The 12,676-nt window shown below is 42.4% G+C and overlaps 2 protein-coding genes across 7 annotated transcripts in view; both read right to left on the reverse strand.

Moving 5' to 3' along the window:
• Positions 1-817: 817 nt before the first annotated feature.
• LOC114828859 lies at positions 818-6,281 on the reverse strand. The gene is made up of 2 exons (XM_034287368.1): positions 4,996-6,281; positions 818-1,222 (listed from the first exon to the last, which is right to left on the reverse strand). Exon 1 carries the CDS (start codon positions 5,978-5,980, stop codon positions 5,030-5,032), a length of 951 nt encoding a protein of 316 aa, XP_034143259.1. The 5' UTR covers positions 5,981-6,281; the 3' UTR covers positions 818-1,222; positions 4,996-5,029.
• A 454-nt stretch (positions 6,282-6,735) lies between these two features.
• LOC105008641 (adenosine receptor A1) overlaps positions 6,736-12,676 on the reverse strand; it is a 62,471-nt gene continuing 56,530 nt past the window's right edge. The window contains exons 2-4 of one of the 6 annotated variants that reach the window (XR_003777258.2): positions 12,559-12,653; positions 10,188-10,255; positions 6,736-6,875 (exon numbers count right to left, since the gene is read on the reverse strand). The gene's annotated coding sequence lies outside the window, so the exon portion shown is untranslated. Of the gene's footprint in view, positions 6,879-9,907; positions 10,256-12,558; positions 12,654-12,676 lie in introns of those variants that run through there. The other 5 variants (XR_003777256.2, XR_002196334.2, XR_002196333.2 and 2 more) reach the window with 5 other exon arrangements.

The following is a 12,676-nucleotide window of genomic DNA, read 5'->3' on the forward strand; positions in this document are numbered from 1 at the left end:
GACCAAATCTAAGTTAGCCCCACCCGGCTGGTCAGGAATGGCTGATGTGGTATAACAGTCCTTATCTGGTGGTATCATTTGGGCTGCCACATCTGTCTAACCATGTGTCTGCCAGTCCGCTACTGAAAATGGGATAGGGGTTAACATAGGAGAACGTGAAGATGTTGGTATGTGTTGGCAAATCCAACAATTAGTCATGTTCTTGTGTTTTGCATAGTCAACCATTATCCTAAGGGCTATGTTGTCTGGCTCTAACAGTGCTCTCCTTACTCTACCTGGTTCAGAACGACGTGGTGCAGGAGTAGGAACTACAGTAGTACGTGCAACTGTTAAGGGACATATCATAGCGGGTCTACCTTTAGGGAAGTTGGGTGATCTGCAAGGGGTGGTACCCTCATTGGTACTGAAACACCAGTAATCCTGGATTACCCCTAGAGGTTTGGAAATGTTAACAGCACAATAATCATTATCATAACATCTCCACCTATTCACTTGGTTGGGAAAATGGTGTGAGGGGAACATAGTGTTCCCTCCTGTATTCAGGTGAGACCAATACCACTCATTATCCTTCAACACTGGGCTTGTCAGTACATAGCAATCCCCATCCGGGGGGCAACTCATCATGTCACAAGAGATTAACATAGTCTGTTTAAAATCAAACCCTGTCTGTTTCTGTGGTTCGGGCCTCTTCTCACGGTGTACAAATGTCTCTTTCCTTGCTTCATCAGGTGTCATATTTACAATCTGTCCATGATCATCACAGTGTGGTTTGGAAATCCACACTATCGGTATGACGATGATAATACTTAAAATCAGCAGGCACCCGATGGTGCATCTCATTCCTCCAGACCTCCTGAAGGGGTTCCATGGTCCTTGTCTCTCTGGCTCCATGATCGCAGGATGAGTTGGAGTTGTTAGTTACTAGCACCACAACCCACGCCGCCCTTAGGTAACTTCAGTTTACCTATTCTTTCGCCGTATCTTCTAATGCTGGAGCCTTCTTACAGTGCGTGGCGTGGACCCAGGTACCTCGTTCAGCAACTTTGACCGCAGACTGAGTGACCAGTTGAACTTGGTATGGACCCAACCAGCGTGGCTTGCTCCAGTGCTTTCTCTTGCAGTCCTTGTTGACAACCCAGTCTCCAGGCTTGATGTCGTGCAGTGGGCCTTCAATGGGAGTTGGTAGAGCAGCTCTCACACTCCTGTGGATGTTGTTCAGAACCTTTGACAGATTAGTGCTATATGTTAACATTGTATCATTCACATGTTCTGAGGTGAGGTCTGTGTGAGTAGGGGCGCCTAGGCCTGTGTTCATTGGTCTTCCAGTGATGACCTCATGAGGGGAGAGGCCTGTTTTCACCCTGGGCCTTCCTCTCATGTATGTAAGCACAAGTGGGAGTGCTTTAACCCAGTTCAACCCCGTCTCCTCACCCAACTTTGAGTTTCATTTTAATAGTCCCATTTTCTCTCTCCACTGCCCCCCCACTCTGCGGGTGGTAGGCACAGTGGGTCTTCAGATCAACTCCTAGGTACTCAGACATCTTCTGAATAGCTCCGTTCACAAAGTGTGATCCATTGTTCCATTGCCGGGAAAGCCTCAACCCATTTGGAAAACATATCAACAAACACAACACAGTATTTCTTACCCTCGCAGGGGTTTAACTCAATAAAATGAATCATCACATGGTCAAAGGGGCCATCAGGGGAAGGATGGCTGGACTGGGGGACTACTTGTCCCCGCCCTATATTAAACCTCAAACACACAAAAATGTTGAGCATAATTCGTAAAGCCCTGTGTGTACCAATACTTATTTACAATATTCACCATCCCCCCTTTTGAAGTGTGATCTCTGCCATGTGAGAGCACCGCGTAGAAGAGGAAAAGACATTTAGGTAAACAGGGGTTACCGTTAGGACCAATCCAAACCGTGTTTACATAGGACGCCCCCGCCTTTTTCCAGGCGGTTCTCTCCTTAGGTGAAGCCTGAGATTGCGCTTCAACAAGGTCAGAGAGGGACACCGTGGGGGTCAGATGAGTCATCTGCAGAGCAGAATGAGGAGGGGCCTGAGCAGCAGCTTTGGCAGCCGCATCTGCTCTGCGATTCCCAAGGGAAACAACATCTCTGCCTGTAGTATGGGCCTCACATATACATATCGTCACTTCCATAGGTAACAGGACATCTTGCAACAGGTTACGAATAAGTTGCCCATGTTGGATCTGAGTACCAGAAGACGTAATAAACCCCCACATTTTCCACAATGTACCGAAATCATGTACAACACCAAAAGCATATCTACTGTCTGTGTAAATGGTAACACTTAGACACTCAGCCAGGATGCAAGCTCGAGTGAGAGCAAACAGCTCCGCAGCTTGAGCGGAGAGGTGATGTGGCAGTCTGTGACCCTCAACCACATCATGATCAGTGACAATGGCATAACCAACATGATTAACAGTGGAAATAGGAGATTTACTGGCAGACCCATCAACATAAAAAACAAGATCACAATTCGGCAGAGGTTCATCAGACAAGTCATCACGAGGGGTACACTGTTGGTTAATAGCAGCAAGGCAGTCATGCGGCTCGCAATCTACCTCCGTAAGGAGGAAAGTGGCTGGATTTAAAACAGGACTCCTTACAACAGTGAGATGGGGCAATGACAGCAAAATGTTATGGTAATGTAGAAACCTAGCCCCAGACAGATGACTAGTCTTGTGTTCCAACAAAATAGAGGCAACAGAATGACAAACCCATAGCTCAAGCGGCTGATAACACACCAGAGGTCGTGAACGCAGAACAGCATCAGCCGCCGCTGCCACAGCCTTCAGACAATAGGGAAGGCCTTGTGCCACAGCATCTAATTTAGAAGAAAAGTATGCAATTGGCCTCAACTTATCCCCATGTTTCTGCATTAAGACAGAGGACATATAACCATCCTTTTCACACACTGCTTGGATAAACTTATTTTTATTATCGGGGAGCCCTAAAGTAGGAGAGGTAGTTAGGGCCTGTTTTAGAGAAGTAAAGGAAGCATCCCCCTCAGGAGTCCACACAACTCTATCATGTGAAGCAAGCTTCTGGCCATAGGCCATGTCCTGCAAGGGCTGTACCAAACGGGCATATTCAGGAACCCATTGCCTACAGAAACCTGTCATGCCCAGAAAGGACAGAAGTTGAGTTTTAGTAAGAGGTTTTGGGATGCAAACAATTGCTTCTATTCTATCTGTACTGAGACTTTTACCCTCTGGTGTAAGTTTATGGCCCAGAAAAATAACCTCCTTTTGGACAAACTGCAATTTATTCAAACTGGCTTCATGACCTTGGGAGGCCAAGTGCTGTAACAACAGCACAGTGTCTTTTTCACACGTATCTTTATCTGGGGAACAGACAAGAAGATCATCAACGTATTGGATAAGGGTACTACCATGTTGAAATTGAAACCCCTCCAAGTTATCTTTGAGCGCGGCCGCAAACACGGCAGGAGATTCACAATAACCTTGAGGCAATCTCGTCCACGTGTACAATTGGCCGGAAAATTCAAAAGCGAACCAAAATTGCGATTCCTTGTGCGATTCCCCAAAAAAAAGCGTTAGCTACGTCGACCACTGAGAAAAAATTACTATTGCTCGGAACCTGAGTCATAATTGTATATGGATCAGGTACAATCGGTGCACGCGCATATACTGCTTCATTAACTTTTTTAAGATCTTGTACAAACCGCCAAGCCACAGGTTGTCCAGCAACCTTGGCTTTCTTAACTGGGAAAATAGGAGTGCGACAAGGACTGTTTGGACATGAAACAATTATGCCTTTTTCTAACAATGCTTTAAACACGGGAGCTATCCCTTCAATAGCCTCTGCTCTCAGTGGGTATTGAGCCTGGCATGGTCTATGGGGTCCTCTAGGTGTAACTACAAGAGGCTGTGCATTGTGAATTAACCCAACATCATATTCATGCTGTGACCACAAGGAGGGTGGAACTTCCACTAACCTAGGATCTGTAGCAGCCACCTGGACTGCGCAGACCTGACGGACCCAGTCGTCATGCAGCATAAGATGTACTTCCCGTTTACCCAAAACGGAGCACCCAAACCTCTCCCTATAGGCCTGGGCTGCCGCGGAAAATTCCACTCCCACCATGTGACAAGGGACCCAGTCCACTACTGTATTGCACCCCTTCACCCAAGGACCCAGGCTATCCCATTAGCCAAACACAAGTTTAGCAAGGGGAACATGGGGTTCTGAACCCTCCACATCAAAAAAGCGAGACACCTCTCTCACATTCCGCACAGACCAGGCACAAAAACCCTCCACAGACCAGTATACATATTCACCCGCCAAAAAATCACTTTTACCATTATCAAACCACACCTTCTTAAAACCAACATCCTGACTTTCTGAAAACTTCGCCGAGCAACGCAAGTCGCTCACATCCATAAACAAAACCAAACCAGTGTCTACTCTATTCATCGCCTTATTTACCAACTCATGTGAAACAGCTCTATGCCCTGTTCTTTCTAAATCCCATGAATATCAATAATCAACAGGTTGAACACCATTTTGAACTGCTTGCAAAACAGTACGTTTAATTCGCATGCCTTTGTCTGAACATTCTAGTGTGATCCCTAACTGTGTCATCAAATCCCTAGCTAACAAATTAACTGGACAACAATTGGAAAACAGAAATGAATGTTTTGGATAACGCTTGCCCTCGTCGTCTACAACCGACAGAGGGGTTGTAAATCGCTCAGTGGTCTGTCCCCCACTAGCCCCTACTGTAACTATAGTTCTACCACTTAATTTTGGAAGCGGGTCCCATTCCTGAGCTCTAAGGACAGAATATCCCGCTCCGGAATCAACCAAAAAATCTGTTTACCATTAATTGTAAGAAACATTGTGGGTTTAACTTGGTACTCTACAGTCTCTCTAAAAGCTTGTACATTAAGTGTCTGCATAACATCAATATGTGCGGGGTCCTGTAATGGGTCGATCTTACCGGCTGATGTGCTCTGGACCGCCCCGCCTGACCGTCAATACCCCCTCACCCTTGGGTTGTTCACTGTAAATCCACTGGAATTAAAATTGTCCCTATTCATTCGTCCATCCTCTCTTGGGTCCTTTTCAGGACACTCGCGAATCCAATGTTCAAGGGAACCATAACGGAGGCAGGCATTGTCCGACTTTGAGCGGTTAACATAACCTCGTCCTCTGCCTCGAATCGGTGCCCGTCCTCTAGCTCTACCACGTCCTCGGCCTCTCTGGTCATAGCCGTTGTAGAAACCTATTTGGGCCATCTGTAGTCTCGTTTCACGCTTTTCCCTGTCGTCTTTTTTCTTATCTTCTCGGCCCTCGTAGACTCTTTCGGCGTTATTGATATACGGCCAAACGATTTCTATGCGGCCCTCGTCCAAGGCCACGCAGTGCTCTTTTACATGTTTCCGCAAATCTGGGAGCAACCCAGCCACCAGTCTTATCTTACACTGTTGTTCCCAGGGAGAATCATTAGCCCCGTCTGGTTTTCTGTCCATCCCGCTGTGAATTTCAAATTCTTTCTCAAGTCTGTTACGATAGTCTGTGACTCTTTCCCCCAGCTTCTGTTTGCAGACAGAAATTTTCTCCCAGTTCATCCGTCTCAGGAAAAAGGCACCTATCCGTCCACACAGCGCCATGATGGTTATCCTGTATTGAGAACCAGCACCCCAATTATACGGGCCATTCTGCACGGGCCAGTCTCCTTTCACCCTTCCCCACCTGAGCCTTAGAGCTTTCATCATTACCATTTCGATTTCAACTATATTTGGTCTATATTGTTCAAGCATCTGGAGAAAAACACGATTGAATTCTTCTCCTCCTTCCAAATCCGGGTTGGGTTGTGAGACGGCCACGTCTTTAAGGTCGGCAGGCGACCATGGCCGGTAGACGAAAATAGTAGAGGGCCCATGTTCTTCACCTCCCACGGATGGATTAGCAACTTCTACCATCGGGAAATGACCTTCAGGCTTCTCAGACGACGTGACGCTCCTGGTCCTCCAAGCAATTGGGGATGTCGCACAAAAGTCGGCCGCGAGTGAAGGATAAATCTTCCGGACAGGAGTGGGACTCGCAACATTTTCGGCGACTTTTCTGTTTGTGGTTCAGGATCTGCTGTGGACCTTCGTGGTGAGGCAGCAGAATATGAAGGAGGGCCGCCAGACGGAGGGCAATCCAGATCCACATCCACCTTAGTAAGAGGAGCCAGAACACATTGATCAGTAGTCCCTACACTACTCTGCCTAAATCTTTTATCAGTCTCTTCCTTCCACATACCATAAGCTTTCCAATCTACTTTCCGTCTCCCCTTCTGTATTTTCTTAATTTTCCCCTGCTCGTATTCCTCCAACTTCTCTTTCAACCCAAGCAACTGTCTTTGGCTAAAGCTGCCATTCTTTGGAAAACCCAAAAACTCCCAGAGGTACAATTGTTCACATGTCCAAACACCATACTTATCTTTCATTACCTCTGCCGGCCCAACGTAACTACAAGGGACGTTCAATGGTTTACTGCCGCACTTTCCCATGTTCCCGATTCACACAGTAAATCTAGTTTACCTCAACCAACGTGCCCAGCATGCGTTGTTGAGCTCGTCAGCCCACAAATGAGATATTATAAAAGGTCCAACCTTTTACTGCAGATATTAAACTATAAAGTCCAACTTTAAGTTTTTAAACCGTTAACCGTATTGCGTTCTTACCTCCAAATTCAATATCCGCAGGAAACCTGTACTGATCAGGCACGAGTCACAGCTCCAGTCAGGTACTCTCTCTCAACCCCTCACAGGATAGCCTATTAGGACGATAATAGAGTCCAGAGAATGTTCTCAGGCCGTGCACGGTAAACCTGCTGTGGAAAAAGACTCGAACCGATCAGGATTTGGACAACCCGGGCGTGCCCCCAAAATGTGATGGCAATTTCTAAAGTACAAAACAGTTCTATGAAAATGGTAGGTAAGACAGGAGAAATCAATTGCGCAATAAACGGTTTTAATAAAACTTGCAAGGAGAGAGTACGCAGGTTACAAAGTAACAGTGAATAGTCTCTAAATGAAAACAGGCAATCGACAGTATTTGAAGACAGGAGAGGGGTGTGACAAATCCTGGACATTCCAGATCAATCAGGACACATTCCCTTTGTTCCATTATAACCTAAACATCACACAAAGGACAGCTCTCCTTCCTGCCATAAATACCTTCTTCAATTCTAAGGGTTCCAACCGAACCCGAACAGACAATAGATGCCCTGATGAGTTTAGACAGATAAGGAGATAAAGAGTAACCCTTTCATCAGCTGATACCAGTCAATGATGCCCCCTATGCAAATACCAGATCCCCCACATTCCTCTACCCATCTAAACAGTGGGAATCAGTCCTTTAATCAGTGAGAATACATTGTATAAAGAAATTTCCACAACACAACTCATGACCACAACCCTTAGGTTTCCTAATTCCCATCTTCCAAGTGTTAGAAATCCGGCGTTTCGTATAGTGGTTGAAATAATGATTGCATACCTGGTTGTCAAGGGAGAGAGTAATTCAATTATTTATTGCAGCGTTTGGTAGTCTATTTTTCAAGATGTTACAGACTCGGTCTTCATACACGGGTCTTACAAACTCAATCTCATCTAATTTCAAAAAACATCTGGTCATACCTCAGATTTATAGACATCCCAACCTGCAATACACATCTCAGTACTATAAGTGTGACAGATTGAAAAGGAACATGTATTTTAAAAATGCACATGTCTGTGTACATGGTGATATATAATTAGATTCACTATTTTCAATAAGTAGAAAAGTCGATAAAAAAAAAATGTAGTTTATAGTTATACTGAGTTTATCTGGGATCAGTTTATGGGCACGATAAGTTGGACGATCGATTGTTCTGGTCTGTGTTAACACTAGGGGGAGAGCTCACAGGTTTTCTCCATTCTACATAAAGCTTGCAGTGGAAAAACAGTGTGTGAGTTTTGTGTATTAATCTTCTCCCCTTTTCAGGTATGAAGTGTGATGATTAGTTAAAATACTTTAATAGGATTAATAATATGTTTAAAAGTACACAGAAGCAATTGTTATATTGATGTGTGTTTGAAATGTGTAGTTTAGTAATGCGCAAGCTCAGGACTCCATTTTAAGCACGTTGGGTATGGCGTTGGGGCTATATCAATCAATCAATCAAATTTATTTATAAAGCCCTTTTTACAACAGCAGTTGTCACAAAGTGCTTTACAGAGACACCCGGCCTTAAACCCCAAGGAGCAAACAACAGTAGTGTTGAATTTCAGTGGCTAGGAAAAACTCCCTAAGAAGGTCGAATTTTAGGAAGAAACCTAGAGAGGACCCAGGCTCAGAGGGGTGACCAGTCTTCTTCTGGCTGTGCCGGGTGAGATATTAAGAGTCCAATTGGAATAATAAATAAATTACTCTGGGCTAAATCCAGAGTCTATTTGATTTTAGACTAGGTCAGAAGTATGACCAGGTGGACAAGGACAGTGACAGCAACGGACCCCCCAAACCAGGTAATCCGCAGGTGTGGACCAGGACCTAATCTCCTCCTAAAATTTAAAACTGGAGGAGACTGAGAAAAGTTAGTAGTGCATTCCTCATATCCCTCAGCACAATAATATAGCAGCGTAACACCTTGGAACTGAGACGGGGGGGTCTCAGTATATAATGGCGCGAAGCTCGTGTATGTTCAATATTTGTGTATTTAAGGTGTAATCCTGTTTATATAGTGCTGATTTGTCGACTTGCTTAAAATATGTGTAGAGTAAAAGTACATTTTGAATTTCAGGCTAAAACAGTTACATTTACATGCTTATGACTGATTTGCCATTGAGTAAATATGCATTTATGATTTAATAGAGTAAAATTTAAAAGAGCTGAGTCTCAGGGAACCGTAAAATGCTTTAAATGTTTTATTGTATTTCTGTGTATACTTTATAGGGTCTTGGGTTTCATAGAGCCTATATTATAAAGGAGTGTACTCACGTACTTAAATATGTGTACGGTACAAATTGTTGAATGCTGATATGATAATATGTCAATGAGTTTAATTTGAAATAGAAATGTTTAATTTTGTTATTACAAAGAATGACCATTCTACATAAAGCTTGCAGTGGAGAAACAGTGTGCGAGTTTTGTGTATTAATCTTCTCCCCTTTTCAGGGCTACAACATAAGCCCATTGGCAAATTACTGTCACTTTGAAAGAACGTGACTTCCTGTGTACAGATAACACAAGAACATCTGTTTATCTAAACATAACAAGCATACACTTCAAAAATCCCCCCCATCAAACATTTTAACAAAAAGCATTACATGTTTGATAAAACATAAAAAATTCAATTAAATTCCTAATGAAAAGAAAAGGCCCATACACTTATGTTACAAATGACTAAGACAAAACAACAAAAAGGAGTATCTGACCATCATCATCATCCATGCTACAATATCATACAAAATACTAGTGCATATCCTCCTGAACCTATAAACAAATTCTGCCTTTAATAAGGAAGGATTCACTATCCAAACATACCGTGATAGCTATCATAATATCAATAATTAAGCATCATCACAAATACGTCAAAGTCCAATATTGGGATTGTCATTATACAGAGTTACCCACTTGTCTTGCGCGAAACAAACCTTAATACATATGAAATCACCCTATCAGGTAATTTAGGAAAATCTTAGATTGTAAGGAATTAAGTTAGTTTCCAATCAAGTGTCCTTAAGTTCTTGTCTTCAGTTTTCTTTGTCTTGTATCAGTGATGTAAATTTCCAATATCAGTTATTGCAGTCAGTGTGTTGTGGACCCAACAAATTGCCTGGTTGTCCCAACAAGTCAGTGTAGGTTTATAATGGAACAGTGAGCTTCCAACACTTCACTAATTCAAGATTAACACCACAACAGTGTTTTCCACTGTGTTGGGACCATGTGACCTTTCCTGTCAAATGGCCCATGGTACTCTGACACGTAGTATATGGAGTCCTTCAGGTGGATTCTGCTCTCGCTGTTGATGATTCATCTACAGATGGAGTGTGATGAAGTGATCTGACCCTGGCATCGTTCTGACATGTGAGTGGTCAGGAAAATTTGGAAAAGATTCAACCAGTGTGGAAAAATCTTTAATGAACATGTTGCTGGTACTCACACACTCAGATGTCTGTTTCCAGTCGGTAATGTGATGTATCATCAGAAAAGGGTTTGTGATGTCCGGATCTGTTGAAAGTATAACCGCAAAAAACAACGATTAGTGTGGTACAACAGTCCAAACTACCATCCACTGGGTATTGTTCCGTCAACTCCCAACAACAAGACAATAGATCAGTCCTGAAAAGGTGTGGATCTCATTAGAGTGAAGCGTACACCCTATCAAGGCAAGTGAACCCTCAATTCAATCCTGTGAATGGAAGATGTAAAACATATCAGATGCCATTGCTCTGTTATAACTATGGAAACAGGAAAAACAAAAGTTTTCATGTAACTCCTTATAAGCACCAGTTTGATTCACTCTGAACTCTCGGTTCAGCTCTTTCCAATCATAATCAATTATTATATCATACATCCCCCTGCATTCACTTCATTAAGTCAATGGAAAGTGACACCATAAGTGAAAGCAGAACAATGACAAATACAGCCACAGGAGGCGCCATCCTAAACCCGCACTGACCATAATTTAAGACAGATATGAATAATAGAGAATTGGTAGTAGGGATGCATTCAATATGGAGTTGCATACTGTATATTCATCAAAAAACAAAGTGGAAATGTTAAAAACACAACATTCACAAACACAGTCAAAGACGTCAATGTGCAACACGGTCACTTGTGCGAAGGAATTATAAACCATATAACCTACTGACAAATGTGTCTTTCATATCCAAACAGCTGTCAAATGTAACTTTACCTCAGTACCTTCACACCGGTCTGCGAACTTGGCTACCATGCATTCATAAACCCTTGTAGTTTCTTGGCACATGCCTAACTAGGGGATAAGCTGCTCAACTAAATTGTAGGAGAGAAAAACTCCAGCCCATGTACAGTGGTTTACCTGCTGCAACCACCAGGGTGATTGTATTTGCATATCTACAGCACTCAAATTTAGAATTTTCACAGGCAACGGCTAAACTACCTCAGACAAACAATGTCTTGATTAACATAGGAATTTCTCCAACTTCATTTCAATTTTATTTTAAATAGTGGCAGTCAGCCAAACCCTAATGAATTTGAAAGATATTGAGCATGAAAAGTAATTGAATTAACTGACACAATGTATTAGAATACTAACTATCTTTGTATGGAGGACACTAGGTAGGAAATGTGATGCCCCATTACTGATGGGTCCCAAACACCCTGTCCATACCTCCTGATAGGCACAGTGTATGTGACTGTCATAGGACTCTCTGAATAGACCCTTGGGTCATAGGTTGTAATACGCCATTCAAGGGTATTTTGTAGGACAAACTATTTCTTTTAATAGTCTGTGTAATGGTTGGCTATGAACACTGACCACCTCCTGGTATAAAAGACGTTGTAATCATTTGGAGAGAGAAAAATTAAAGAAAGAAGTTTAACATTGTAACCTCATGCTGAATAAAGATGGCTCTCCCCTGACTTCCTGTTGCATTCATTTTGTTCATGGATCAGAAATGGACAGAATCTAACAAATTTGTTGACCATGTCTGTGGTTCTATTGACATTAAGATTGTACTATCATCAAAAATCGGGGATGACTTTTGGTCTCTACCCTTAGTTCAGTTGGTTTCAAAATGATACATTTCAATGTTAAAGCTATTGAGAGGAAAATATATTTTAGATTTCACCTAATGTTTGATTATCCCATTACTGAAGATGTGTCCTACCCATCTAATATTGTTTGTATAAATGTGTTAGTCATATCTACACAGGAACTCAGCATTAGGGAGTAAAAATGTGCTTGTCATATCTACACAGGAACTCAACATTAGGGTGTAAAAATGTGCTTGTCATATCTACACATGAACTCAACATTAGGATGGAAATTTAAGGCAACTCATAAGAATGGCGATGTAGACAGAAAACAGATGTATGACGTCACTAAAATCAAGGTACAATAAGTAATCCAAAGGAAACTCAATGTAGGCCTTAAACACTGTTATATCAATTCTCTATTTGTTCATTAGTCAATTTACCATTTTAGAATATAACCTCCATTAACGAGTATCAGGCGCCTGTTTAAAAGCACAAGTATTATCTCAGTAATCATTGGTAAACACAAACAAAGAAAAACTACATTATTTAACCAAACACAATTCAACATTTAAAATAGGTGATCTTATTTTATGGGGAATAAACTCGCTTTGGCTGTTTTACACTCTTTTGTAGGCTACGACAATTTAATTTTCAATTATTATCATGTGGATTCTTCATTCTACCACTTATACAATATACAAGGAGAGAGAAAACCATGAGACTATTTTACCAGATTAGAAAATGATAAATGTACCAATTTCTGATGTATCACTAGATTTAGATGTACTCACGTGGGCCAGCGAACAGCTCAGCACGCAGCAGAATATTACCATGCGGTGGGCCTGGTAAAGGCCTAACCACATTGTCGTGAGACCTCCCTTGAAGCCTAATGGATTATAACATAACCAA

This window comes from Esox lucius, chromosome 17, assembly GCF_011004845.1.
Source record: "Esox lucius isolate fEsoLuc1 chromosome 17, fEsoLuc1.pri, whole genome shotgun sequence".
NCBI lineage: Eukaryota > Metazoa > Chordata > Actinopteri > Esociformes > Esocidae > Esox > Esox lucius.

Coding starts and splice junctions, on each gene's coding strand:
- LOC114828859 (XM_034287368.1), bottom strand. CDS start 5,980: ATGGTAGAAGTTGCTAATCCATCCGTGGGAGGTGAAGAACATGGGCCC.